Genomic DNA, 27,848 nt, shown 5'->3' with positions numbered 1-27,848 from the left:
AAATTAAGAACTTTGCATCCTGAGATAAATCAAAAACAAAACATCATCAACAAGACATACACACATCAGGGTCATTGTGTCTAGTTCTAGTCCTCCAAATAAATGAAATTCTGAACCTGAGCCTTTCCTGTAAAATTGGACTCCCTAAAATCAAACAAACACTTTATCTCTGACTTTTGCAATGCTGATGTCTAAAAATATGGATAGTAGTGTGAGAATTGCTGTTTTCCCACCATGAACAAACTAATTATAGACTCTATACTTGGAAATTGTGTAGTTTTTTCCTATAAATAGTTGTAATTTCTATTTGGCGAGCTTGTTCTTCTAAAGCCTGAACTTCCTTGCAAACTTTCTTTGCAAGTAAACTTTCAAAAGATTTTGCTCTGAGTGTCCCTTTGACAGTACTGAAAAGTTTTGTTAAAGTATAATTTCAAAAAGGTGAAATCAAGATTCTCATGCAATTATAAAATAAATATTAACAAATATTTTATGCAATTCATTGCATAAACCGTGAGGGTAGCAACAAGTTCTTAAAACTATCAAAGAGTACATTTGCACAGGTGGGTACTTTAGGCAATTTAACAATGGAATATTAGTGTAAAGTTGCAAAGTTAGACACAAACTAGTTAATGTCCTACAGGGTAGTAAACTATACATAACCTTTCGAGTCATCTATTCCACTGGAAAGAAAATAGGGATTTGCATCCCTACTGGACAAAACTCTACAGGTTAACAGGTAACTTCACTAAGTGCAGGGTCTTTAATCAATAACGAACAGTGAGTTCCACTTACTATTCATGTCAAGACCACTCATGACCGCCTCACTGCCAAGTTCAGTAGATATTTTCTGAATAATTTGACTGTTTTACTTTGCAGTACGCGGGCCTCTCACTGTTGCGGCCTCTCCCGTTGCGGAGCACAGGCTCCGGACGCGCAGGCTCAGCGGCCATGGCTCACGGGCCTAGCCGCTCTGCGGCATGTGGGATCTTCCCGGACCGGGGCACGAACCCGTGTCCCCTGCATCGGCAGGCGGACTCTCAACCACTGCGCCACCAGGGAAGCCCCGACTGTTTTACTTTTTATGTAAAACTTCTCATTTTTTAAAATACTGCATAGGCCAAACAAAAGATGTCTGTGGCTGGGTTTGGGCCGCAAACTAATTTTACGATCTCTGATTACTATTTTTTAATACATGCTGAATTCTAAGAGGAGCTGACTAATCTGGCATTCATTCGGTTCCATGGACACCCAAAACAAAATGCAAATTAGAACAAAATGCAAATCAGGATTCTCTGCACCCTGCCTCCACTTCAAGAGAGCCTCTGGAGTCCTGTTTGAATTATATGATGTCACCCACTGTGCTGTACTCTGAAAGATGAGGAGCAGCCACCCAATCCAGGATCAGCCAATCGGATTTTTTGTTTTGTTTTGTTTTGCGGTACGCGGGCCTCTCACTGTTGTGGCCTCTCCCGTTGCGGAGCACAGGCTCTGGACGCGCAAGCTCAGCGGCCATGGCTCTCGGGCCCAGCCGCTCCGCGCCATGTGGGATCTTCCCAGACCGGGGCACGAACCCGTGTCCCCTGCGTCGGCAGGAGGACTCTCAACCACTGCGCCACCAGGGAAGCCCGCCAATCAGATTTTTGCAAGATTTTGAAACTGGGACACTGAGATGCCAGCCCATCTCTGCTGGTCACTTGAAGAGAGGACATGTAAACTTGGAAGTTGTGCACTTAGAAGCAGGGGATGCCTCTTTTCAGAGAGAGAAGCAGCAGCAGATAAGCATCACCTGGCAAGAGAAGCAGAAGAGCGATTATAAGAACAATTGCTTAGGTTCCTGATGGCATTCCAGTCCCTTGTCCCCATGCCTCGTCAGGCCCAATGGTTTGGCCTTTGGTAGCTATGAGCTAAATGTACTTTTTTTCCTTTTAATTAATTGCCTTATTATTATTAAGCTAGCATAAGAGAGTTTGTTACTTCCAACCAAGGAATCACTATAGAGAGGAATACAGGGCACTTGGCTGTACCTGCTGTACAGGATATCATTTTGCAGGGTATAACCTGGAGCAAACTCCTGTGTATTTCTTCTTGCTAAATTGACTAGAGTCTAGTGTCAGATAAGTTTTTCACAAACATTGGGTTCAGATGATTCAGAATAAAATCAACTAGAAAAAAATTAAAAAGCCATATGGATTTCAGAACAAATGTTTATTACTGCTTAATGGGGCCAAAGGAGCAACACAAAGCATTGAAAACATCACTGGCTCACAAAAACAGTCATCTTGCTACCTTCTCGGTTGCATTTGTTTATTTCACAAGGCTTCATTCACACATGAAAACAAGATACTAATCCAGTTCAAGTTCATAACAATTATAAAAGTAAACATTTGTTGGGACAATGTACAATAAATTGCACTTTTTTAACAAGCATTACATTTACAGTTATAGAGTGTACTATACATAATACATGGAATTATGGAAACATCTAATTGGTCAGTGGTGATAGAGGAGAGAAGCTGCTCACTAATTTCTTTTGTAGTCAATTAGCAATGTTTGAGCTAATCAACTCCTTTATTCTGGAACCTGTTTTCACTGGAGAAGCCATGGGCAAAATCATAGAATTCATAAAAATAGATGGCACAGAATTTCTACTACCTCCTCAGCAAGGGAAAGGTAGGAGTTGAAAGAAATGACGTGGGGCTGACTGAGAAACTTTCTTCCTTATTTGAACTAAGGATTCATACATTATGCAAAATACCAAAAATAAAGAAACTGATGCAAAGGCTATTGGGATCTTGGATTCTGGGGCCATTTCCAGGCTTTATTCTTGTGCTTTCATGACACCAGAGTCTTGATGTGTTTATGTCCTTACCATTCAGTTTCCTATATTTTATTCCATATATAATATATAGTTATTAAAAGTTACATTTTAACAGAAAAGATTTTACATGTTAACTTATTGCCAATGAAAAAGGAAAGTAACTCAAAATATTCATCTTCTACTCAATGATTCTTTTTTCTTAACGTTTTCAGAATACCACTAATGATAAACCAGGGGTGGAGATGGGGAGAGTAGGACGTGTTGATGAACATGTTTTTATAGCAGGTAGCAAATACATTTGGAGATAAGCTTGACGTGTAGTCTTTTAGATGGAAGCTAAGACAGGGACTTCTGACAATTGACTGTAGTCACTAAGCTACTCATAAACATCCACTTTTCTCCTTACAACTCAAGATCATCATCTCCTATTGAGGTGCAGCCTGCACTGAAGTATTCATTTTGGTAGCTCTTGAAAGATAAGGAAATCCCTAAGGGCTTTGCCTGTATTATATGGAAGCCACTATGAGAGAGGAAGGATGTTTTGGAGCAGTTCCAGTTCAATGTGACAATCAGCATGGCAACTAGAGAGAAAGAGTTTTATATATCTGGTAGTAGGAAACACAGGCCACTGAGCTGTGCCTGGCCTTCTGTATCTGATCGCCATGTACATATTCAGTTGCATGGTACCTGGGTATACCAAAGAGGCAGGGATACTCCGTATAAAATTCTACCGATCACACACACACACAAATCTCACAGCATTCAAATCAAACAATAGAGTTTGTCCATGCTCTCATTTACCTGTAATTGAAGCAAGAGAATCGGAGCTACTTTAGAGTGGTTTTTTTTTTAAGAGTAAATTATACAACAGAATAATCTTACTAAGTAATTAAAAGTGTTCTTTTCCAGAAAGATAAAACAAACAGGGTATTTAATTTTTTGAAAGCTTTTTCTTCCCTAAAAGGGTCTTGAAATCAGACAACCACCTTAGCAGAATAATGAGTAGACTGATTTCAGCTCAAGAAAAAGAAAACTCAGTCCCTTACATTAGTTACGTATGTGATTCTCATCCTCAGTAACTAATCAATTCCTTTAAGGATCTAACTCTCATCTCTTGTGCCCTAAACTGTGTATTCTCTTGTTTTTCTTACTTTAGGTAGGAAATGAAGCTACTAGTTATTAACCAGAAAGTATTTTAAGAAAATGGAGTAAGGGTTTGAGAAAAATGAATATTAATACACAGTATAAGAAGATGGAATTTTTGAAAACAATGAAACAAGATAAATATTATTAAATACCCCAACATCAGTACAAACATTACTTCTCTACTTTATTATGGAAATTTAAGAAAGCCAATGAAGAACAAATTACTAACTTAATAGTTGGGAGAGAGGAAGAGAATTATTGGTTTCATGGAAAGATAGGGTCATAAGCCTATGTGACATTCCTATTAATGTTTCTGATAGGCATTCATATACAGACCATTAGGTAACTGAGAATTTATTTGCATTAAATTGTATGTAACTAAATATAACCAAATTGTGCCATGGCTCAGGATGTGGGAAGCTAGCAAACATATGCACTGCAAAATTCAGCTTGGTTTCTTTCAGCTTTAAGGAAATGTGTTAAGATTCTCAAGATATGAAAGCTAATGACTGAATTATCCAATTGAATTTCATTCTCTTAATTTATTCTGCAGAATTTAATGAAAGGAGAAATCGTCACTTCTCAGAATGTTGCAAATGTTGGATTTTTGGAGGAATGTTTTATATAATGTATGCTAGGAAAAGATGAAAAACACTCCAGAATATCGGAAAATTTCCTGGATATTTGAGCTGGTCAACCTCTTTCTAAAAGAAATCAAGAGAAGAGTAGCAATTCTCAACTATACTTCAAAAGAAGAGAAATTAAAACTAGCAGTTATTTAATGCTGGAATGCATGAGTTTTCAAACAACACATGGTGAAGGGCATGGGGTCTGGGATAGTGCTATTATAATATTGTATGAATAATACACCAACTTTTGAATTTTCTTTCCTTCTGTATTTGCTATTGCTACTTACCCAAAGACATTGCAGTGAGGGACAGTTTAGACTATGGTACCAATACACATACCCAAGTATGATATGGAACTGGAGAAGGAAAAGAAAAAATCTATGGATGGCCATTGTAATCTTTTAAAAGAGTTAAAAGAAAATGAAAAAGACAGATTTATTAAATGTTTGGAATACATGTACCTAGTTATTTTGTTTAAAGAAAATAATGTAATGGGCTATGAAATTGAGCCAGGTCTACAGGTAAGAACTGGACCTAGAGCTATTTCTCTCTCAACTACCATTTAAGGAAAATTATGCAATTTAGGCATTCTGTGAAATGTAAAAAGAGCTCTGTACAGTAGAATTATGAAATTCACAAAACACAAAAGAACATCTTTAATTTAGCTAGCCATCTGATAAGGCAACTTGTACAAGGCTTCTTGGGATCAAAGCGTAAAGTACCAGTAAAGCTAACAAACTGTATTAAATGATTTACAGAAACAAGTACCAAGATGCAATTTTCTAGGCATTATATTCTGCAAAAAAAAAAAAAAAAAAAAGGAAAACAAAATTAATTTTTCTAAACCACCATGTTGGGAATGTTAGAGTCAACACAGATACTCAGAATGCTATTTTCCTTTTGGGCGAAAGGAAATGAAAACTATGATGAGAGATGTCAGGACAAAAAAGAATTCTGTAAGAAAAGTATTATTTGATGAGTGTAAAGAAGGATAACAAACAACCACATCAGTTTTATGGGCTGTAGATGATACGAACACTTACCGATGAAGGGGATTTCACTTTTTAGAGTTTAATGATTATTTTAGAGGAAAGGATCCATCATGAGCAACTTGTAGTACATGCTCCTGGAGTTGAGATGTGGCTCTTAGATGATTTTTACTTCCAAGAGTGTGTTACTTTTAACTGCAACATATGGCACAGATGAGAGTCACTCTGGCACTACAGAGTTTGAGATACTTTGCAAAGAATATGTTCAACAGTGAAGCCAAGCATGAGTATCAATAAATGTTACTATACATAGCTGACAGTAGTTTGGTTGCTGTAAAGGACCAAAGCCCTCCAAAATAGCTTAAAAAATGGGAAAATTAGTTTTTCCCTTACCAAAGGATTTCCTGCAAGGACTATTTATAAAGACATGTTAAATATAATTGAAAAAAATACTTCCATCAACTTTTAAACAATAGCTTTACCTTTCCATGAGATAAGCATTTCTATAAAGGTTGTATATGCAATCAAAAATGTTACAAATGCATTTGCATCTCTTCATCTAGGGGTACCAAGGGCACGTTTTTAGGAAGCTACAGAAATCAGAAAAAGTTGCCTAATATTAAACTAAGATGATATGAAGCTGACTTCTATTTCCCATTTCATAACTTTAACAAAGTTACAGTATATTAGTGTTTCCTTAGCAAGTATATGTCAACATTAAATGAATACTCTGTCCCTGGTTCTACATTCCATTCTAAGCACAACAGCTGTTCCTGGGCCTTTCTAGGCTTCTCTGGTGAAGGTTTCCTAAAGATGCAACTCATAATATCCACGTCTGACTTTACATTTGCCAGAAGTCACAACTGTGTTCTTACTTAGGAACTCGCAATTCCCATGTGGAGTTCTTAAAAGGACCTGTTAGAAGACCAGGACCAAAATGATTTATTTTATCCTGCATTTATCAAAATCTCAGTTCTTTTTATCTAGTATGTGTTTTCAATAGCCTATCTTATTCCAGATGTACCCAACAGAAAATAAAAATAAACTAACTGTCTTTGGGAATTGTTCAATCCCAGGTCTGTTCTTTCCTTTGGATAGGATTATCGCTATCCTGGGCATCACTTTCAGGAGGAAACCTGACAGTGGTCATGACTGGCCCCACAATGTGCTTTATCTGAATAAATCCTGAAAAGTTAAGAGGTTTAGGTTGCAATCTTTTTTTTTTGCTGTGACAAATACCTGCCTATCACTTCAACCTTGGAATAAAAGACAACTCCATTTTTATGTAAGATAAAAATAATATGAATAATTAGCTCTAAATAAAAAGCATTTAGTTCTGAATTACTTATTTCCAACCAAACATCAGGCATGTAAAATAATGTGTAATACTATGATGGATCGGAACACAGTCTTCCATGAAGAAGCACAAAAACAGGTATTCGACATAAATCAGGTTAGTTTAAATAACATCCCTTTTTTAAAAGTGTCATACAAGAAAGAGTAAGAGCTACTGAAAGATCCTGGCTTGCTTTCTGGCCTCCTTTCCTTCCTTTTAAAGGGACACCAGGAATCATCCTGGGTTTCCGTTGCTTTCATCGTTGTGCTCTTCTACTTGGGTGAGGCTGGACCTATGTGCTCTCCTTGGGGGGCTGGGTGGCCTGTGGTGGCTGCAGTGGCTGCGTTCCCGTGGCCGTTTTGATAGAGTTAAGGGTTTTGCTAAACCAAGAGTTTTTTGCAGCTTGGATTTCATTCATAAGGGCTCCCCTCTGATGTTCAAGTTCCTAATTCAAGAAAGAAAATCATCTGAGTTACATAAATATCTTCTCTCTGCCAACAAAATTAGAGTATAGCTTTTTGGAATCCACAGGTCTACACAGCCGCAGTTTTCTTCCTACAAAACCCAGGTGAGATTTAGTTGGCTTCTGAATGCAAGAAAAAAAATTAGAGCTAAAAGAATTACGACTAAAAACCAGAATCTGTGCTTTCTCTGATCAGTGAAATGAAACCTCATTTTACCCTTTTTTCCCCCGGCAATTTAGGTCCAAATCTAGCTTTAGGCTGCAGCCTAAGAGAAGATGTTTAAAACCACAGGTAAACGTAAACATACAGATGGAATGAATTTTTACTGATAGTGTAAGCATGAATAAATTCTAGTTCCAAACACATGGCCTGTGCCCCTGAGGACATACAAGGTCAGAAGCAGAAAGAGTTCAGGATCGTTAGTGTGGCGCAGCAGGTGCCATGGCAGGACACGGGAAGGGTGAGGGTCACTGGTAGGAAAGAAGTGGGAACAGTCCATCAGAAGCCAGGATTGCTTTTCTAATTCTGATATCCTCCAATATGGAAAGAGATTATGGGGAAAGGGATTTGGCAAAATCAGGTAAAGATGAAAAGAAGCTCCAAAGGAAGAAAAGAATGGCTTGTCAGCCAACGTTCAACTGTCAGGGGAGAGATAACAGGAGGGGTTTGGCCTTTCAACTTTCAGGATCAGCTAAGTGACCAAGTTCAATGGGAAAGGACCATGGCCAAAAAATATCAGGGTAAACTAAAAAGGCATATGCTTAAGTTCTCACAAGATATATATAATTTTAGTTATTAAAAATTTATTTAAAACTATGTGTTTATATCAGTGTTTAAAAATGATGTAAAATGCAACTTATTGGTGGGCAGAAAATGTATTCATCTTATATGGTAACATCGTATGATTCTGAGCTCGATAAGCCAACTCTACAGTACTAGACTATCCTAGACCACTAGCTGTTATTTTTTAAATTGATCTTTTATCAAATCACCAACCTGGATTTTACATTTGGCCTCCACCAGCTGCAGTTTGGTTTGTGCCAATTCCAGCTCCATTTCCCTCAGTTGCTTCTTAAGAGAGTCCTTCTCATCATCCAACTCAATTCCCTGGTCCTCTCTGCTTATGGCTGCTACTTTCAAAGCACCCTCCTTGCTGAAAATGTCACTGCAGTGTTTACATGCCATCATTTTACCCTGAAATATCCAAAAGAGATAACCAACATCAAACTGCATTTCACAGCATAAAACATGTCCTGAAACAATGCAATATGATTTTACTTAAGACACTGCTTGTGGCCATCAAATGCAGGCCCATTTATAAAAGTAACTATTTTTCTTGTGCTATGACCAAAATGGTTATAGTCGGCACAAAACCCAACTATCCAAGACAGGTGCTACTTTTTCTTACAGTATCTTTAGAGAGACTCTGGGGATAGAAAGTATTATAGCATTTCTTTCAAATCTTTTCTAGAAACTTTGTACTACCATTATCCTTATTAGATGCCAAGCCCCGTGGCATATATGCTACATGCATTACCTCATTTAGTTATGATTAGGTATTATCACCCCCATTTTATAAATGAAGAAATTTAAGAGTTTAAGTAACTTCCCTGTGGTAGACTGAGGAAGGTCATTATGACTAACCTAAGTCTACCCCTGCAACAAGTGAAGTATACGTCCTTTTGTTCAAGTGAAGATGATCATTATTGCTCAAGGTGATAAAAGCAACTCTGCCACATGCCTGGATTGCCGATCAAGCACAGAGCACTGAACAATGGCAACTCTTTTCAACACAACAGTGCTACTGTTTTCTTAAAATATCTTCAAAAAGTTTAGAGATAAGAGATACTACAGGGATTCCCTGGTGGCACAGTGGTTGAGAGTCCGCCTGCCGATGCAGGGGACACGGGTTCGTGCCCCAGTCCGGGAGGATCCCACATGCCGCGGAGCGGCTAGGCCCGTGAGCCATGGCTGCTGGGCCTGCGCGTCCGGAGCCTGTGCTCCGCAACGGGAGAGGCCACAGCAGTGAGAGGCCCGTGTACCGCAAAAAAAAAAAAAGAGAGATACTACAGAATTTTGATCTATTTTGATGTCCTACTGTTACAAGCTCAGCATGTCCATAACTGTAACTATACCCCTCTCTTCACACACACACAAAGCAACTCTGCCCACACTTCTGTGTCACTGTGCATTACCCCACCATTTAGGCCTAAAGACTTTGGTGGCATCTCTCCATTAGCTTCTCCTTCACTCCATATTCAGCTGGTCATAAAATTTTTCCTCTTGATATGTCCAAGCATGTGTCCCAGGCCTGAATCCCCAAAAGTCACCTTCTCAGAACAAAGTTCCTATTTTCAGTTCTCATGTCTCAGATTTTCAGGTTACAACTTTTAAAATATGTATTTACTGAGCATTTATTGTGTGCCAAGTACTAGACTAAGCACTTTATTAACAGGATCTTATTTAATCTTCAAAATGACCTTATGAGGTAGGTAATATTATCTCTATTTTACAGAATACAAAATAAATCTGAGAGAGGTTAAATAACTTGTCAAGTTGTTAAGTGATATACGAAAGTGCCTAGAATGCATTTATTTACTAATATAAAGCTGAATATATTCAAATAGAATTATATCAGGTTTCTGTAACACTGGCCCCAAGAGCTGGCTATACCAACACTGCTTCTTAGGAATACCAATCCATTTGGTTTACTGCTTTTTCTATACAATAAACAATCACTTTTTTCAAGTAGGTAATCAGCATAAGGAGTTTTACCACCAGGGGGCAGCATAGAAATAAATGCTGCATGTTTTCTTTAAAAACAAATCTCCACTTTTGGTGGAAAAATCAGTTACCCAACGTGTTTCCTCCAGCTGAGCTCTATACTGCCCATGGTGTCCAGTGTTTAAGAGATTAATGGGATGACCCTACTGGGCTGCACAAGGAAGTCACATCAATTCAGGCACAGTTGGGATGCATGCTGCTGAGGGTTCGGGTTTCCAGGTTTCCAATAACCAAGAAAGCTCAGGGGCCTCTTGTGACAATGCTGAAATCCTACCTCCTTTCCTGTTACCTGTTTCTGACAGCCCAAAAGATTTCTGGGAACATAACCTTTCATCTGGCCCACACCCCAGCCAGAAGAGGGACCCTATTCACCCTAATTCCTAACTCCTTTAAAACAAAGGTGGGGTGGGGTCGTGTCTACAGGCTGTCCTGCCTGTGGTGCATCACCACATATTGGGATCCTCCTATCAGGTGCTCACTCAAGACTACATGAATTTGGAAGAAAGTGTATCACAGGACTGTTTCATTCTTCCTCACCTTTACCACTTCCAGCTCCTCCTTGCTGGCTGCTTGCTGTTTCTCCAGTCTGGTACTCAACTGGGAACAGATCTACGAGAAAGAAAACAGCTACTTTACTAAAAAGTAGAATGTCTCTTGTAGCATGTGCACACAGCCGTTTATTCACTCACATCTCTGATGCTATAAGAAATTTTGCAAATGAGTAGCACTGCAAATGCCAGTCATTCCCATAAAAGAAGCAGCAGAAAGCCTGAGAGTGTTCCGTGTGTAAAGCACACCTCTATCTCGATCAGTAGAAGAAACACATGGGGTAGATTTGCTTTCTTTCTGTCACTAGCTTCCGTGACTGGTCCCAGTGAATTCCTGTCCTCACTTTGGAATCAATCTATGGAATCTTTGCTGAGTACCTACTTTGGGCAAGGTACTATCCTAGGGATCCATGAAAAGAATTCTGAATTTCTTCACGACTGAAAAGTGCTGTGCTGTGATAATCAGTGAGAAAGAAAATGTATGTAAAGGGTTTAATACAGAGCACCATTAAATAACATCTCATTATTATTGATTCTGAAATAAGGTGCTAACAAGTACCAGCAACAGACAGAAATAAGTGCTTTCAAAGCCCCCTAAAATTGTATTAAAAAAAGAAAACAAAAACACGGTTCGAGTCTTGCTACACTTGAGTGAAATAAGAATTTTTTATTTTGGAAAAAAATGGAAAAAAAGGTTAGGGGAGGGCTTCCCTGGTGGCACAGTGGTTGAGAGTCCGCCTGCCGATGGAGGGGACGCGGGTTCGTGCCCCGGTCCGGGAAGATCCCACATGCCGCGGAGCAGCTGGGCCCGTGAGCCATGGCCGCTGAGCCTGCGTGTCCGGAGCCTGTGCTCCGCAACGGGAGAGGCCACAACAGTGGCCCGTGTACCGCAAAAAAAAAAAAAAAAGTTAGGGAGTGTCAAATTTTCAAGTGCAATTTGGACTAAAAGCATAAAAGGTCTACCTCTATTATCAAAACGGACATTTAAAAAAATCCCAGTCTACTCAAAAATAGTTCTAGAGACCTGGGACTAGGTTGAGTTCAGTCTCCAATTTGTTCAGATCCAAACAATAAATAGGACTGTAGGGCTGATGTTAAAAAGAAGAGACTTTTCAAGCAATTTTGGCAACAAATAAACCCTTTTAAATAAGCCCAAACATATAGCCAGTAATAGCCAATTCCAACTACAGAATGCATTTAGATTACACTATATGTTTAATTGTATTCAAAGAGATGGGTCTGTTGCCTTTTACATTACTTCAAGTGCTTGCCAGATAATATTCAAGGCAAGGATTGCTCCTTGAAGAGTGCTGCGTATGGTGGCCACTCATGGCCTGATGAAAAAATGATGAAAAAAATGCTTCTGCAGCAATGGCAAGCTCCACAGCACACGGTCTTTAACGTTCCTTATATTGCGTAATGTCTAACCAGCCCTTCTCCTAGTTACCTAAATTCAAAATCTCAGGATCTCTTCCAGTATTTTCCCTTATCTAGCAAAAAAATGACTCTTGTGTTTCCTGCTTCTCCGTTTTCATTACTACTTATTGTAGTTCAGGGCGCTATTTTTTCCTCCCCTGGACTCTGCTGTTGGCCTCTTACTGCTCTGTGTCTTTCTTTGCCCGTGCATCTCTCCACTTGGTTCCACATTTCTCCCTGGACAGAGTAGTGCCAATTATATGTCCCTGGTCATGCCACTGTCCTCCTATAAACAGAATAAAATCCGAACTCCTCAGCCTATCCCTGAAGACCTTCCTTGAACTAGGCCCCAACTCACCTTTGCTTCTCTCGTCTGTACTTGAAACTCTTGCTAAACAAGACTCTTTGTCACTAATCTACCTCCCATGCCTTTGCACACGCTGTTTCCACCTTTCCACCATTTCCATCCTCTCCTTCTCCATCTCCAGATACCCAAACCTCACCTAGCCTTTGAAGCACAACTCAAATCACTTCCTTCTCCAGGAAGGGATTCCTCATTTCCCACATGTAAGAAATTCCCTCTCCTCTTAATTATGGACAGGTTTTACCTCCGTATTACAAAATCAGCTTCCAGAGAAGAGAAATTGAATGAATTTATCTTTTATTCCTCCAAAGTAACAAGCCTCACATGTAGCAGGCATTAAATAAACATATATTGATTTTGTACATCTGTATGTAGATATAGATATATAGATACAAATAGATTATAAAAGAGAAGAAGATAGCTCTGAAGCCTTATTTCTAAGCAATCTTCCATGAAGGGGCAGAATCCTTATGGAAAGGTGTTCATAATATACAAATGAACTAGTTCCCCCCAAAATGCATGAACAATATAACTTACATTTTTATTTATACACCAACAAAGCATACTCAGTGTATTTAGTGATTCTTTCTAGTTGGCAAGATTAAGGGAGGTTTGTTTTCCTTGTGATTTTCTGCACTTCCACAAGGAATGTAAATTTCATTTATAAGCAAAAAAACACTTTTTAAAAAAGTAAGCCTTAGGGCTTCCCTGGTGGCGCAGTGGTTGAGAGTCCGCCTGCCGATGCAGGGGACACGGGTCCGTGCCCCGGTCCGGGAAGATCCCACATGCCGCGGAGCGGCTGGGCCCATGAGCCATGGCCGCTGAGCCTGCGCGTCCGGAGCCTGTGCTCCGCAACGGGAGAGGCCACAACAGTGAGAGGCCCGCGTACCGCAAAAAAATAAAAAATAAAAAAAAAGGAAGCCTTAGACTTCAAACTCCTCTGTGAGGCAGGAGACCCCAGGGAAATTTCTGGGTAAGTAGGTGGCATACAGTACCTTAACAATTCTGGAAAACTGGAACTTGAACAGTCCAGTCAGAGTACTTCGGCAACAAGAGGAGTCCTTGCCATGTCCCAGCATAACCAGCAGGGACAGGAAGATACTACTGGAGCTGGAATGAAGGCTTTCTGAGACACGCCGCCACCCCCACCCCCACCCCCGCGATGGGACTAGAAATGTCATCAAAGAGAAGAACACCGCCCCACCATTAAAAGATCTTTTTAAGGTTAACAAGAGGAGGTTAATTGCTAGCACTGGCCTCTGTTGGGTAAGGCCATATAGCCATGTGGGAAAAAGAGCTCCCATGTTCTCTACTGTGACAGCAAAGGACTCATGGATCTCCTAGCTGTTGCCATTTAATACAGTGACTAAACTTTAGTGCTCGGCCAAGAGGCAAATGTTACTAGTGTGATCTATTGGAAATTAGCTTCTGAGTAAGGCAGAGACGGGATCCCAATGGTAATAAGATTTCTTGTTCCTCTAAATCTATCAAACATTGAAAACAACCAACAGATTGTTTTGCTCAATTAAACTTCTCATGTTATCAGCAAGCAGGTCCAACCACTGTCTGTTTCAGAGGAGAAAATGAGCCAACAAGTATAATCAATGCAGTACAGTTACTGTTCTGGAAACTCTAAAAACAAACAAACTGTCCCCAAAGAAAAGAGCAAAACAATTAGTTTTACAGTGTCGAAGCCCACAATGGCACATTACCTGTTTATACTCGGCAATGATAGCTGTAGTCTTCTTTATTTCATATTCTGCCTTCTCTAGCTGTTTCCTGAAGACTTCTTTCAGCTAAAAGAGTAAGAATGAGAAACATCAAGACTCAATCAAAATCTTAATAAATTCAAGAAAATCTATATTCAAGTCTGCCTGATTCATAGTCAACAACAATGTAAACAACTGTAAGTACACACATTTTTCCTACTGCAGCTGCATGTTGGTCATTTGAAAAACCTAGTCATCTCCAGAGATACAGAAATCTTACTTTTTTGCCTGCAATGTATAAGAATATGAGCAATCCTAGTATAAAACTGCTTATGCTTCTTACTACTTTATAAATATATTGTTAAATAAGTGTCCATTCAGAAGCTATCTTTATCCTTAGGAGAGTCTAAAACAAAACATCAAGACAGCGTTGCATGTACTCTTGATGCTGTGCAATAAATTACTGAAAAAAACATTTTAGGGCTTCTTCTTTCATCCCATATCGACACTGCTGTTACCCCTCAGGAGGTAGGAACAAGAGGCTTTTGGGGCTGGAGTCAGACATGGGAGATGGGGACTGAAGAAACACTGACTTTAGAAGAAGTTAAGGTGACATAACGCAGTACTTGTTACAGTAGCAGAAATACTAAATTATGAATGCTAAACCTAAAAGCACAGTTATTTCTGTGGCCTGGCAGCTCTAGAATTCTAGGTATAGAAGAAGGTTAAGGCAATGAAAAAGCTCAGGTGTCACCAGATAAAAAGGAAAGAATTCGATTCTCCCAAATTGACCAAACGAAAAACAACTCTGGTTAATCTTTAAGTACACAGTCAGAAAAAGCTGATAATTCTGCTTTGCAGCATCCCAAATTATGAATGCAGTATACTCGGTACCTGTAAATTCACAAGTGACTGCAATTTATAACTGGTCCTATCGTTATAAGATTTTGGAATTTCTTCATATTTGCTACATTCTAAAATTCTAAGAGCATTTGTAGGTTATACTGATTCAAACTTAGTTGTTTATATTGGTCTCTGTTCTCTGTTACATAATTCGAGGACTTCAGCCATACCCTTCGTCCCTTCTGCAATAAGGCCGCACTGACTCAGGGTCAACTGAGATAGCTGAGATGCTTTGAGCAAGTTCATTTAATTTCTCTAAGCTGTAGTTTACTCATCTGACAAATGAGAATAATCCCTATCTCACAAGGGAACCACAACAATTAAAACAGGATACACACACACACACACACACACACACACACACACACACACACACACACACAGAGGAGAAGGGCATGGATTAAATTCATTTGCTAACAGCTTCATTCTTTACCTGAAGTACTGAAGTGGGCCACCAAAAAATAGGAAGTAAAGAAAACAGCAAAACCCATCCAAAGGGCTAGATCAAACTGGACAATCGGCCCCCGAATATTTTTGAGTATGTTAAAGAAAAACAAAAATCTTGGTCCACAGTAATTGCCGAGACTCATTGCATCATTTAAAAAAAAAAATCATGGAATACTTTTTATAAATCCCAGAAGGTGCTAAATGACACATCCCTTCATTAGTAACTTTACTGGAAGTTTTTCTGGTTGCTTGGATGTAGGTCTTTGAAATGCTTTGTGTGCTGTTTTATATTTAGTATTATTGATGTCTCCGAACTGAACTCATTATAAGTGAGCTAATCATGCCTGGCTGGGACGGACAGAGATGGAGACCATTGGTGAAGCAGCCTGCTCTTCCTCAGGGAAGCCGGAAGCTTTGACTCCTATAGGGTGGAGAGGTCCCTCCTGTCACCTCTGGGTCCTTGGCAATGGTGTGTCTTCCAGCTGCTCAGCCTCACAACCCATATGAATACTGTAGAGAGCTAACCTCAGGGCTGGCTCCCAAAGGGTTTCTTTTTATTCTCTCAGGGAAGAAGATTTGAGAGCTCTGCCAGGAACAGAAACGTGGGTGCCCCTTCTTCTAAGGCATGAATCGGGAAAATGCGTGACTGACGGAGGTGACTCCCAGCAGAGATCTCTGTAGGCTTCCAGCTTAGCAATCCTCATAAACTACTTCAGAGAAGTCAAACATCTTGGAGATACAACACGAAATCTGCAGATGCCTCAAAGCTCTTGGATCATGATTCCAAGTTCCTAAACTTGGAGAAAGCGTACCACTCTCGCTAGACGTCTCGGTCAAGGCAAATTCCTAAAAGCTGTTCAAGGGTGGAAATGCTGCCTCAATTCTACTCACATGTACTGCTTCAGCATCGCCCTTGATCTGAACAAATTTCATGTTACTTCTTGTTTACAGTATTAATCAACTCTGCATACCAATACACCTGCGTAAGGACAAGCCCGCCTACGCCTGTTACCTGAGCTGTCTCCTCCTCTTGTTTCCTCTTCTCTTCTTCAGTCTCTACCAGCCTCTGTTTGGTCAAGAGGAGCTCCTTGTTCAGCACGTCTGCCTTGTCTTCTGCCTGCAAATCAGAGTCCATCACAGTCATAAAGAAGGTGAAGAAAGCACGTGTATACTTTCTCCGACCTCCAGTTACTATTGTTCCAACATTACCGGAAGCCCTTCTATTCCCTCTGGCTCACCCAGGGGGTGGCTGCTTTCACTGAATGCCAGCCAGGTACCACGCACTCAGCACACATTATCTCCAATCCTCACAACAAAAATTATTTTCCAGGTAATGACAGTGAGGTTTGGAGAGATCAAATAAACCTGGCTGGGACACACATCTAAGATCAGAGCCACGATCTGAATTCAGATTGGAATGGCACTGAAGCCCATGCTCTCCCTAAACACCTCTTCCACGTTTTCAGCTGTCACTACAGCACTCACTCTGAGACTGCGTGGTAAGACTGGATGAAGGGTGGAGCCTCACTTGGAAGCTTCCACCTGGTGGTGCGCGGGGCAGATCCAGAGAGGATGAGCAGACAGGCTGATCCATGGACCACAGTTAGGTGAGAACATTCCAAGACCAGCCCAGGTTCATCTGGCCCACCAGGCTACTCACAATAGCAACGAGTGCAGTAAGGAGAAATTAAGACCAAAAACCCGTGATAGAGACAGCCCTGAGGAAAACTGAACTAAGGACTAAGAATCCAGGCAGAAAAGACCATATTTCTAGAATAGCCAAGAAAAGCCTGGAGAGAGTACACTGCTTATAATTTGGATATAGAACCAAAATTCACCGTGAAAGCACTGTGTGTTTGTATATTTAACTTAGTTAACGCGTGTCTGCTTTACACGTTAGGACACTTAGCTCGCCCTTTAGGTCTCGGCTTCAGGTTCACCCTGCAGTGCAGCGTGGTCTGAGCCCTGTCCCCCTCACCCCATCTGCAGCAGCTCCCCACCCAACCGAAGCTCGTATCTCCCTTGACAGCACACAGCACGAGCTACAGTGACAAACTGCGTGTGTGATAATGTGTGCCTCGCCCAGCTGTCTGCAGCTGTGGGAGGTGGGAAACCTCTCTCGTTTGCTCGTCACTACACCCCCAGCCCTGAGCCCAGGACTGGGACAGAGCAGGCGCTCCATAAGTGAGTGAATGGACGTGGCACTCTGAGGCCCTGGAGAAGCAGACTGGGTGGAGGTGGGCGGAATGAGTTCAGCAGAGAAAACCGCAGTCACAGAAGAGAGGCAGCTCTTTGAAGAAGCCATCCCGGGCTGACAGCAGCAAAACGCTGTCCAAGTCTTTGTGAAAACTGGCCAGGTGGCCTTCTGTCTGTGTTTCACCATATCTCCCACATGTCCAGATGGCCAGGCCAGCACAGTCTGCTGGGTCCTGGCAGAGAAACTACATTCCAGCTTCTCGGCTCTGTCTTCCAGTTCCTGATGTCCCACAGCCTAGGGCTTATAGCTGTTTTCAGATAATGTGGAACTGTCAGGTAGTTAAAGTGAAAAAGTCCCTTTTAAAGACTTTGAAATTTGTTCTGATACATTAGAGTTTAGGGGGAAAAATCTACACAGCAAAACGCATCCTAATAGTAGAGGTGGGTCTCAAAAAAATGCAACATGCATGTTGCAAGTTTTAATAAATCGTAAGATATCAGATGTAGATTATGGAAACTCAAAACTGCAAATTCTAGAGCTGCAAGGCAGATGACAAGTTACCTACAAAGCAGGAGATCCTTCCCAAGGTCTCCAACAGAGGGTCTCCTGGCAGCGGATCATGAGCTTGCATTGGCAGGTGCTCCTCTAATGCCCTGAGAATTTGGTTCAACTATCCTTTGGTTGTTCCACTATGGCATTAGCCTTTGAAAATATTTTTAAATAAAAAATCCAATTTTTCTAGTGGAAAAAAAAAAAAGCTGTCCTGATGGCTTCAGCATTCTTAAAAATCTTACCAAATCTGTCTCCCTAGAATGGCAGTCCACTCAGATATTCTACCCCAGAATATCTGAGCAACAGCCCTGCTAATAAAGAAGACTGCACTTTAACCACCTCTTACCATACCCTCAGCAATCTCCATTTTGTGAAGAAAATAGTCCTTTTTATAATATATATCATGACACACTGAAACAAATGTTTTCTAAGTTTGGTTTCTTGAAGGGAGATTCACTCAAGCTCAAAAGTGAGCCTTTTGCCAACTTCTGAATAGTCAATGCTGTCCTGACATTCAGCAACAAGCTTCTAAAATTCTGTGGCATATCTAGATGTTGTACGATTTTGGAAATATCTATAAGAAAAGGGACAGGACTCCCCTGGCGGTCCAGTGGTTAAGACTCCTCACTTCCACCACAGAGGCAGCGGGTTCGATCCCTGGTTGGGGAACTAAAAGATCTTGCATGCCGTGCAGTGTGGCCAAAAAGAAAAAAGAAAAGGGAAAAATCTCACTTCCCTGAGGAAATTTTTGACGAGACGGACTTTTTTTTTTTTTTTTTAAGATTTATTTATTTTTGGCTGCGTCGGGTCTTAGTTGCGGCAGCAGGATCTTCATTGAGGCATGCAGGGTTTTTTCATCGCGGCGCGCGGGCTTCTCTCTAGTTGTGGTGTGTGTGTTTTCTCTTCCCTAATTGTGGCGCGCAGGCTCCACGGCACGTGGGCTCTGTAGTTTGTGGCACGTGGGCTCTAGTTGAGGCATGTGAGCTCAGTAGTTGTGATGTGTGGGCTTAGTTGCCCCGCGGCATGTGGGATCTTAGTTCCCTGACCAGGGATCGAACCCACATCCCCTGCATTGTAAGGCGGATTCTCTACCACTGGACCACCAGAGAAGTCCCAGGCCTATTAGTTTTATGTACACATTTTCTGTTGCACATTCTTCACTATGCCAAGGTCAGGTGACCTCCCTCTATTTCTGTTATCAGATCTGACATCTGCAGAAATTGCTGTGGGTCCCACAGGAAGCTGTATCCAGAGTTTCCCCTCCATGCTAAACAGTAAAGTAGGACTGATTCTGCTCATCAAAATAGAACCAGATCTGAATTCTCCTTTTAAAAGCTTCTCCTTTTAAAAATCGTCTTCTGGGTCTCTATATAGCCAACCTCTATACCTCACTTAAGTAGAAACCATCTTTAATGTTAAAGGAATCTCCAGGAACAGAATACTAACCAGATAGATACTCTAATTCTATCTTTGAGCCCAAATGATAAAACCTTCACCATAATTTGATAAGACTGAGTGGACCATTGTCATTACTGCCTTTTAATCACCTACCAACATCTTTTAATGCCTTATTGATATGAAAACTTCTAATTGCTCTCTAACTTCTATGACATATATATGAGAGAAACGAACACTGCAATGTGTGATTAAATCATGAACCAACTAATAACCTGCTCAGAAGGCTCAGCGCTCACGTTAGGGATGAGGCTCTTTCAGAAATAATTTCTCAAAGAACTAACCAAGGCAGTCGTTCAATTTAAAACAGAACAAAAGAATGTGCCACTTGTGATATGCAGCTTCTGGTTTGACACGAACTCCCTCTGGTCAGAAGGGACCTGGGCCCAGGCTGCAGTGGGAAAGCACTGGTTGTGTCTCTTGTTTTTGTTCCTTGGGAACAGAAAGAACAGGAAGGGCCTGAAAGCAGATAGCAACAGAAACTGAAATGGAGATGTATCTTTTTTCATTTCTGATCACTGAGAAGTCCTTATTTAAGGAGTCTCAGGGAGGCAAGTTGTCAAAAGAGAAGGCTCTGTCAGAGAGAAAAATGAAGAGCTGCTGGGGGCCAGGAAGCCTGAAGCCAGCGCTAAAATGACATGGGTATGAAATAACTTACCTAATTACCTAATTAGGTTTGTTTGCTTTACATATTGTCTCAAATACAATCTGCTTTCATATTTGTTTAATGTATGCCAATGTTTTGCTATTTTAATTAAAAGATTTGATTTTGAAAAACTGGGAATGGAAAAGTACTGGGCAAACTGGGTGAAGGCAGGAAAGCCTCACGCTAATATCCTTCCTCTCCTCAAAGACTGGAGGGGCAGGACACCTGAACTGCAGGGACAGCTTTTTGATGTGCAAATAAACCCTGCTCAGGCAGAAACTACAAAATTAGATGTTAGGAGGAGATAGCAATTTTTGAGTTAGCAATTCAATGAAATGGCAATTTTTATTCTTTCATCTAGAAAATAAGCTTCAAAAGGCAGAGGGGCCAGGTCTTAACTACTTTTTTAAAAAGAGAAAGGGAGGTATGAAGGGAGGAAATAAAAAGAAGGAATAAATGAAGGGATGTTTTCTTCAGGGATTGATCTAGTAGCTCCATGAGGTACCTAGGTACTCAATAATTTCAGGAGGACCCTAGCAATTGTTCCGGACTAATCTACAACATGGGTTTTTTGGGTGGTGAAACAATTTTTTTTAATAAAATATTTTTTCTGATCATTAAAGAGTTATAAGGCACATTATTACTTAACCAAGGGTGGTTAAGTAATTTAAGGTCTCCTTATAAAAGATATATAATTGAAAAAAAGTATGAAGATGAATATAAAAATTAGATTTACTGTTATCACCCAGAGACATCTAGTAGTAACATTTTGATGTATTTCCTTGTAGGCTTTTTTTCCTGTCAATGTATATTCCAGCCTCCTTTCTTTTCCTACAGGATGGCCCTTTACCAGCATACATTCCTTGCAATTTAGATGCAAATATTATATATAGATAAATTTACTTTTTAAAAAAAAATTATTATATCATGACCTTCCCATTGTTTTTAAAAACGATTCCAGAAAGATATTTTACAGATATACCTTCATTCTCTCCTTCTATTGGACATATACATTATTTCAATTTTTTATTCTTGTAAGTAACGCTGCAGTAAACAACCTTGTACCTAAATTTTTGAGCAAATCTCTACTTTTTTTAGGATAGTTTTCCAAGTCAGAGTATATATGTCAGTTTCCTCATTTATAAAATGGAAGATAAACTACTTGCTTAATGGAGCCATTAGGAAAATTAAACGAGATAATGCTTATACATTGCTGAATAAAGTGCTCGGTGCATAGTAGGAACTCAGTAAGTATTTAATTTCATTATTGTTCAACCTTTTAAATATACCAAATGTACATTTTAATGTACCAAATACATTTACCACATAACTTTCAACTCTAACTTATTTCACTGCATACCTACTGAGTCTAACTGCTTAAAACTTTTGTTCCTTCTAGTTTTATTGGATATAATTGACATACAGTACTGTGTACGTTTAAGGTGCACAACACAATGATCTGAATTACATACATCATGGAATGATTACAACAGATTTATTGCAAAACTTTTTCATTTAGCTAGCCATCTTAAGAAAACTATTAATGGATAAAATATTCAAAATGGCAGAATCAAGTGTCAGTCAAGGCCATTTGGAAAGCTAATATGGAACCAAAAATTTCATTAGAGTACTGAGTCACACTGTGGTCTTATTGCTACAAAAGTACAACAGCCAAGGTCAGGCTGGGTGTGGCCCTGTTGAATGGGGACCCCTCTACCTTCCCTGGTTCTGACTCTCTTAGTCACGCATTTTTCATACCATCTCTAACAACCTGCAGAGAGGTTGGCTGAATGGGGTTTGCAGTTAAAAGGGCCATCCCCCTGCCTTCCACCATGGGGCTGCTGCTTCTACCTTCTACATCCTGTGTCCCAAGCAGCACAGTTTTTGTTTTATTTTCAAACTCCATTAAGTGTTGACGCCTTCAGCTTCCTCCTCTCCCCCTTCAGCACAATTTTCCTTAACAGTGGTTTTATCTCCCATCTTACTGTGGCTAAAACTCCTGAGCTGCAAAATTAGCTGTTTATCTGGGAAAAGGAGTTGTGGCAGGGACCATTTATAAACATTAAAAACATTCCTGCAATTCTAAACATCCAATCATATCTATATTATTAACGGATTTGTATTTTAAATATTGTCAATGCATAGCCAGAGCACAGGTAATGCCTCTTTTTTACAGATTCAACCAGCTAAGTCTCAACTTTTCTGACCCTGCACCATTGGGAATATGGGCTTTTTAAAAGTCAGAAAATAGAGTGATGGCTTTAAATCTGTGCAAGATTCCTTCTATATTGCCAATTATTTCCAAAAACACAACCAATGGAAAAAACAGTAAGTCCTAAAGCTGTGAGTACTGTTGGAAAGGACAAGGAAGTTAAAGAATTTAAGGGCTTCCTAGCAACAGCTAATGTTAATTGAACATATACTCTTGTAGTGCTTTACCTCATTTAATTCTCACATCATCCCTATGAGGTCAACACGTTTTTAAACCTATGGGCAGGTTAAGAATGGCCCTGGGTCACATGATTAGTGAGTGGTGATGCCAGGATGCACACCCAGGCAGTCTTGGCTCTCAACCACTAGGATGCCGGTCAATCCAACAATACACATCTCAGTGTACATACTTCATATAAAATCCTCACATTTACTGTAGATGAGAAATCTTTTTGGAACAAAAAAGTACAGTGCCTACAGATATTAGAGTGGCACTGTATACTCTTGGTGACTGACAGTCTCAGGTAATGATGCTGGCAGTCCTTGGTTTAGGAAAAGTAGAGATTAAGAGAAGAGACACCAGAGAAGCATAGAGCTATTTTTTGTTTAAGTATGCTGCACATGCTGTTTGGAAATGACCGAAACCTATCTCAAAAGCTTGCGTTTTCCACCATCTCCGGTGAGCACAGCAGTCCCCTCCCACTTACCACCCACCCATTCACCCATCAGGCAGCTCACTCAGGGTCAAGTACAGAGCAAGCCCTGGTGGGACTGCCCTGAGAGCAACTTGGTCCTTGCCCCGGAGGAGGCTGTCATAGTCTTATTTCCGCCTAGTGAAGGACAGGTTTACCTGATCCAAGTCATTCCGCAGAGCAATTTTGCTGGTTACTAGTTCATGGGCAAGGTCATCATTCTCTTGTTCCAGCCTCATGCTGGCCTCTTGTAATCTCCGGTTCTCCCTCTGCAGAAAAAGAGCAACAACCAGAGGTGGGTATTAGGGCATTAGTGCCTGGACATACTACCAGAAACAAATGGAACTGGTGAGGAAAAACAAGCAGCAACAACAACAACAAAGTGAACTTTTCAAGGTGTAAAAAGGAGAAGGCGCGAGTGGCACAGGAAGGCAGGATTGCTGTCTGGGAAATAACAGTGAGTTAAGCGAGCAGAGCAGATGCGGAACTCTACCCAGTGAAACTTACAATTGTCCCTTAAGCCCTCCAGACAGGACTTCATCATAAGAACCGTGCCATGAAAAGCAAAATTTCCAAACACACCCCCAATCTTGTGAGGTTTTCATATAGACCTAGAATACAGACACAGGCAAGTCTTTGTTTGAAACATGCACGATAATCCCACCCTTGACCTCAAAGGAAACTGCAAGACACAGTAAGGATGAAATGGGGGAAACCAATAGACATTTCTCTAAATGGTTTTTCCCATATCAAGAGTTTAAATTAATTGAGTATATTTAAGACACACGGTTTGGATTTGTTTTGCTATCAACTGACATTTTCATTCTTTGGATATGAATGTATTTACTTTTCTGAACGCCAATTTTTGTGTTAGTAAGAGCAACTGTCCTTATGATAATGTCTCTGAATGTTTGTTTTGCTTTTTTAAAAAACTTCAGATTAAAAGGTTCTGGGTAAAATAAATTGCTGAGTTGTTTTTTTCCCCTTGAACTCCTAGAAAAAAATTTGAAACGGTTATATGATGAAAAAAGCAAGCCACTAATTCTTATGAAGCAAGATCTCCCCTTCACCAGTCATTATGAACTGTGTACATTCACTCTGTTTTCTGAATAGCAATTTAGCGTCCTCCCTTCCAAAGTATCAAAAGTGCTGTCTCTGCTATTGTTAGCAGTTACGGAAGATTCAAAAGAGAGCTGACAGGAAAAACATCAATGTGATAAGACCTTCCTGTTTTTCAGATTTACACTCCTAACGGTGTTTTCTGCAAGGATGGCAAAAACTCAGACAAAGCAGTGGTGTACAACCAGAAGACAAATCTATGCCCTGGAAGATAGTTATCAGAGCATACTGGAGGCAAGGCGGGGAGGGGGGCAGGGAGTGAATTTTATCTTCTGTAGAACCACCTGGAGTTTGTTATATGGAAAGAAGAGCCCTGATTTCTTTTTCTTTTCTTTTTGTTTTTTAAAAAGGGCTAAGAAGCAGATGGTAAGGGCAAAGCCTGAGACTTTCAAGGAGGTAGAGGATCCAAAAACAGGGCCAGCAAAGAAGCCAAAGAACAAACGTGCACTTTGACTACAGCCAGCCAACAGGGTCAATTGCTGCCTTCTCCTTTGTTAAAGGTAGACTGGAACAGTTGGGAACAGTCAAAACATTTTTGAAAAAGAGATCTACTAAAAAAGAAAAAAAAACAATCTTAAATACTTCTAAATAAATTAATGATAGAATTCCATACAGTGTTAAAATATAAGTAAAAAATATCTCTCTAATGACAGGAGAAATGCTTATGCTACTTTATAGGGGAAAAAAAGAAATAACTGGAAAATCTCATTTTCATAACAACATAAATAACATTAACTCTGGGTAGTGGATTATTTTAACTGTTGTCTTTGTGCTTTTAAAATGTTTCCAAGTTGTCTACAATGAATATATAATACACATGTTTAAAAAGTTGTTTAGGAAATAAAAAGCAATTCAGAATTTCAATTCCATTGGAAAGGATAAAATGTCAAAATGAGAATTTTTTTTAAGTCTTCTCCTATTAGAAGCTCATATTCTATGTGAAACCCTAATGGATCGTCCTCTGTGACCAAGATACAATGTAACCCCTCACAAAAAAGGACGCCTTGTCAGGAACCCTTTCCCAAGATATTCCTGAAAAGACAGTGTACATATTTGTAGGGGCAAATTATACTCATCAAATTCTGTCTGTCTCCTCAATCCACAGAAGTTCTACCCTCCCATAGAAGCATAATAAAAGTGGGAACTAAAATATAAAAATAGCCAGGGTGTCTACAGCTGAATCTTTCAATCTTTGCTGAAGTCATCCAGATTCTAGCAGGGGCTAGAGATTAGTCTTTCGTCCTGATATATCAAACTATTACCCCTTTTTACAGAAACAACTTACATGCTTGTTGGAAACAGATTAAAAAAATATGGTTCAAAAACTTTTCCAACAAATTTCCTCCTTGCCAGGAACAAGCAGCAATACCAAACACAGTTTCATCATACCATATTTCACAAGGCAGACTCCTTTAGACAGGGAAGAGATTTTTCTCATTTCTTGATAAATCCCCTCAAAAGAGACCGTGATAAGACTATTCGAATACCTATTCTTAAGTGCCCTATTTCTACTGAAGTTGTACTTAGGTCTCCAAGATACAAACAGCTCCCTCAACTACTTATTTACACTGCGTTAATTTGGCACAAGTGAAAAATGTTGCAGCTACCAGTTTTTCAGGTTACAGTGATATATGCTTAGAATCAAGTTAAAATAACCTCCAGGTAAAGTCATCCAACGCTATGGAAAAGCACTTTGTTCAAAGTACTTAAAAACTGCACCAGGAGCTACTTCACTACTGATTAGAGATACATGTCTGATGGGTTATGTTATATTATATATGAAAGAGGTGTGAGCTTGGCTGAAACCTGACTGGTCACTTCCCATTACCATGACTGTCACAACTCAAACCTTTCCTCGCAGACACATAGCTAAGGGGGTGGGGTGGATAGGGGAAGACTGGGGAGAAATTAGGTGTGTCTGAGGGTCCCTAAAAAGCAAAATAGCCTACGGGGCAAGGCTAGTGGCTTTTGCTCTAGCAAGAAGCTTCAGTTCAGTGTGTGCAAAGCAAGCAGCACAGTGGAAAGTGTGCAACTCCTGCTCTGCACTCAGACACGTGGGAAAGCAAGCTCTGGGGCCAAAAATGCAGTATCGTCCTCCAAAGTATGAACCTGGGGGCGGGGCAAGGTGGAGATTTTCTATGAAGAAGAACCCGCCCACACTTACCAAGGGTTAAAGAGAGACAACATGACTTGGCTGTCTTTTCCAGCCTTTCCCAGGGAGCCAAAACTGTTTTTAGAACTGACTGAAGAAAAAGTCTGCCTTTATACTAGAATAAAGAAGACAGTTTAGCTTTGGGAAAGGTTGGAATCTTGCTTGGTTCATTCTGAAATGTTGGCAAGGGCGGCCCACCCGAGAAAGACGTGAAGTGGCCCCATAACCTCAGCCGGTGCAGAGATACTCACATGCCGTAAGTCTGCACAAGCGGATGTGCTGAACGCTCAGAGCCCATAAACAACACAGGCAAATCGCTTCCCTTGCCTTTTGGAAAAGGCTACAGGAGACAATGCTTACATAACCCTTAAAATTCACAGCACACTGTCTGAAACCTCCTCCATGTCACACAATTAACAACATTCGAACAAACAGCAGACAACAACTTTCCTCATTAGTTCCCTCCCCTCTTGCATAGGAGATGTGCAGCTGGGAAAGTTGGGTTAGTAACTTTGGGGAGGAGGATACTGCATTTTTCAGAGAGACAGACGCTGATATTACAGACATACACAGACAAAAAACTTACCTCCTGAAAAGCCATAGACCAACTACCGTTTTCAATCATAGGTACAAAGACAATTGAAAAAAAAAAGAATATCCAATGAAATTGCACACCTACTAATACAATTAGGAAATGGCAATAACAAAAACAGACGCTTGTTAATGCTATTTTGCTCTTCTGTTCTTCCTTAGAGTGTCATTTACTCTAAGTTCTCTCCAGGACAGCTAACATTTGATGCAAGAAAGTATACTTGAGGCAGCCAATGGGCAAAGTCTCAACTCAGGAAGACTGATACACTAAACTCCGCCCTCTCCACGCTGTTATTTGCAGTTTGCATGACTGATGAAAACGCTGTCTGTGGAACTATTTGCAACTACGGTGTGAGTTGTTTACACTGTTATTAGAGCTGGGTGGAAGGAACTTCCTTACATGACAAAGTCAGAAACATTGCAAAATATTTCATCTTCAGGCAACAGAATGAAATTGCTGGGCAGGGGAATGCAAAAGAAAAATGGATCTCAGCTCTCCTCTGTGTCTGGGGGTTGGAGTTTGGGTGAAGCAGTATAAGGAATGGTGAATGTGATTTTTTCCAAGATGAGAAACCAGAGAAATGTGAACTGGCAATCAGAAGAAAATAAACTCAGCCTTAAAGGAAAAAATGATGGGGCAGGAGGCAGCTTTATAACTCTAGCTCAGTATTTTGGGTGTG

General features: G+C 40.3%; 1 protein-coding gene across 5 annotated transcripts in view; it reads right to left on the bottom strand.

Annotated features, from left to right (window-relative positions):
• Positions 1–2,190: 2,190 nt before the first annotated feature.
• RABGAP1L (RAB GTPase activating protein 1 like) overlaps positions 2,191–27,848 on the bottom strand; it is a 682,701-nt gene continuing 657,043 nt past the window's right edge. For 4 of the 5 annotated variants that reach the window (XM_060034268.1, XM_060034260.1, XM_060034251.1 and 1 more), the window contains 6 exons: positions 23,465–23,575; positions 16,566–16,670; positions 14,207–14,290; positions 10,704–10,775; positions 8,379–8,576; positions 2,191–7,363 (listed from right to left, as the gene is read on the bottom strand). In XM_060034268.1, coding sequence (XP_059890251.1) covers positions 7,211–7,363; positions 8,379–8,576; positions 10,704–10,775; positions 14,207–14,290; positions 16,566–16,670; positions 23,465–23,575 — 723 coding nt within the window. In that variant the 3' untranslated portion in view covers positions 2,191–7,210. Of the gene's footprint in view, positions 7,364–8,378; positions 8,577–10,703; positions 10,776–14,206; positions 14,291–16,565; positions 16,671–23,464; positions 23,576–27,163; positions 27,354–27,848 lie in introns of those variants that run through there. The other variant, XM_060034311.1, reaches the window with a different exon arrangement.

Source organism: Delphinus delphis, chromosome 1 (genome assembly GCF_949987515.2).
Source record: "Delphinus delphis chromosome 1, mDelDel1.2, whole genome shotgun sequence".
NCBI lineage: Eukaryota > Metazoa > Chordata > Mammalia > Artiodactyla > Delphinidae > Delphinus > Delphinus delphis.
This window is presented reverse-complemented; position numbering and strand designations above follow the sequence as displayed.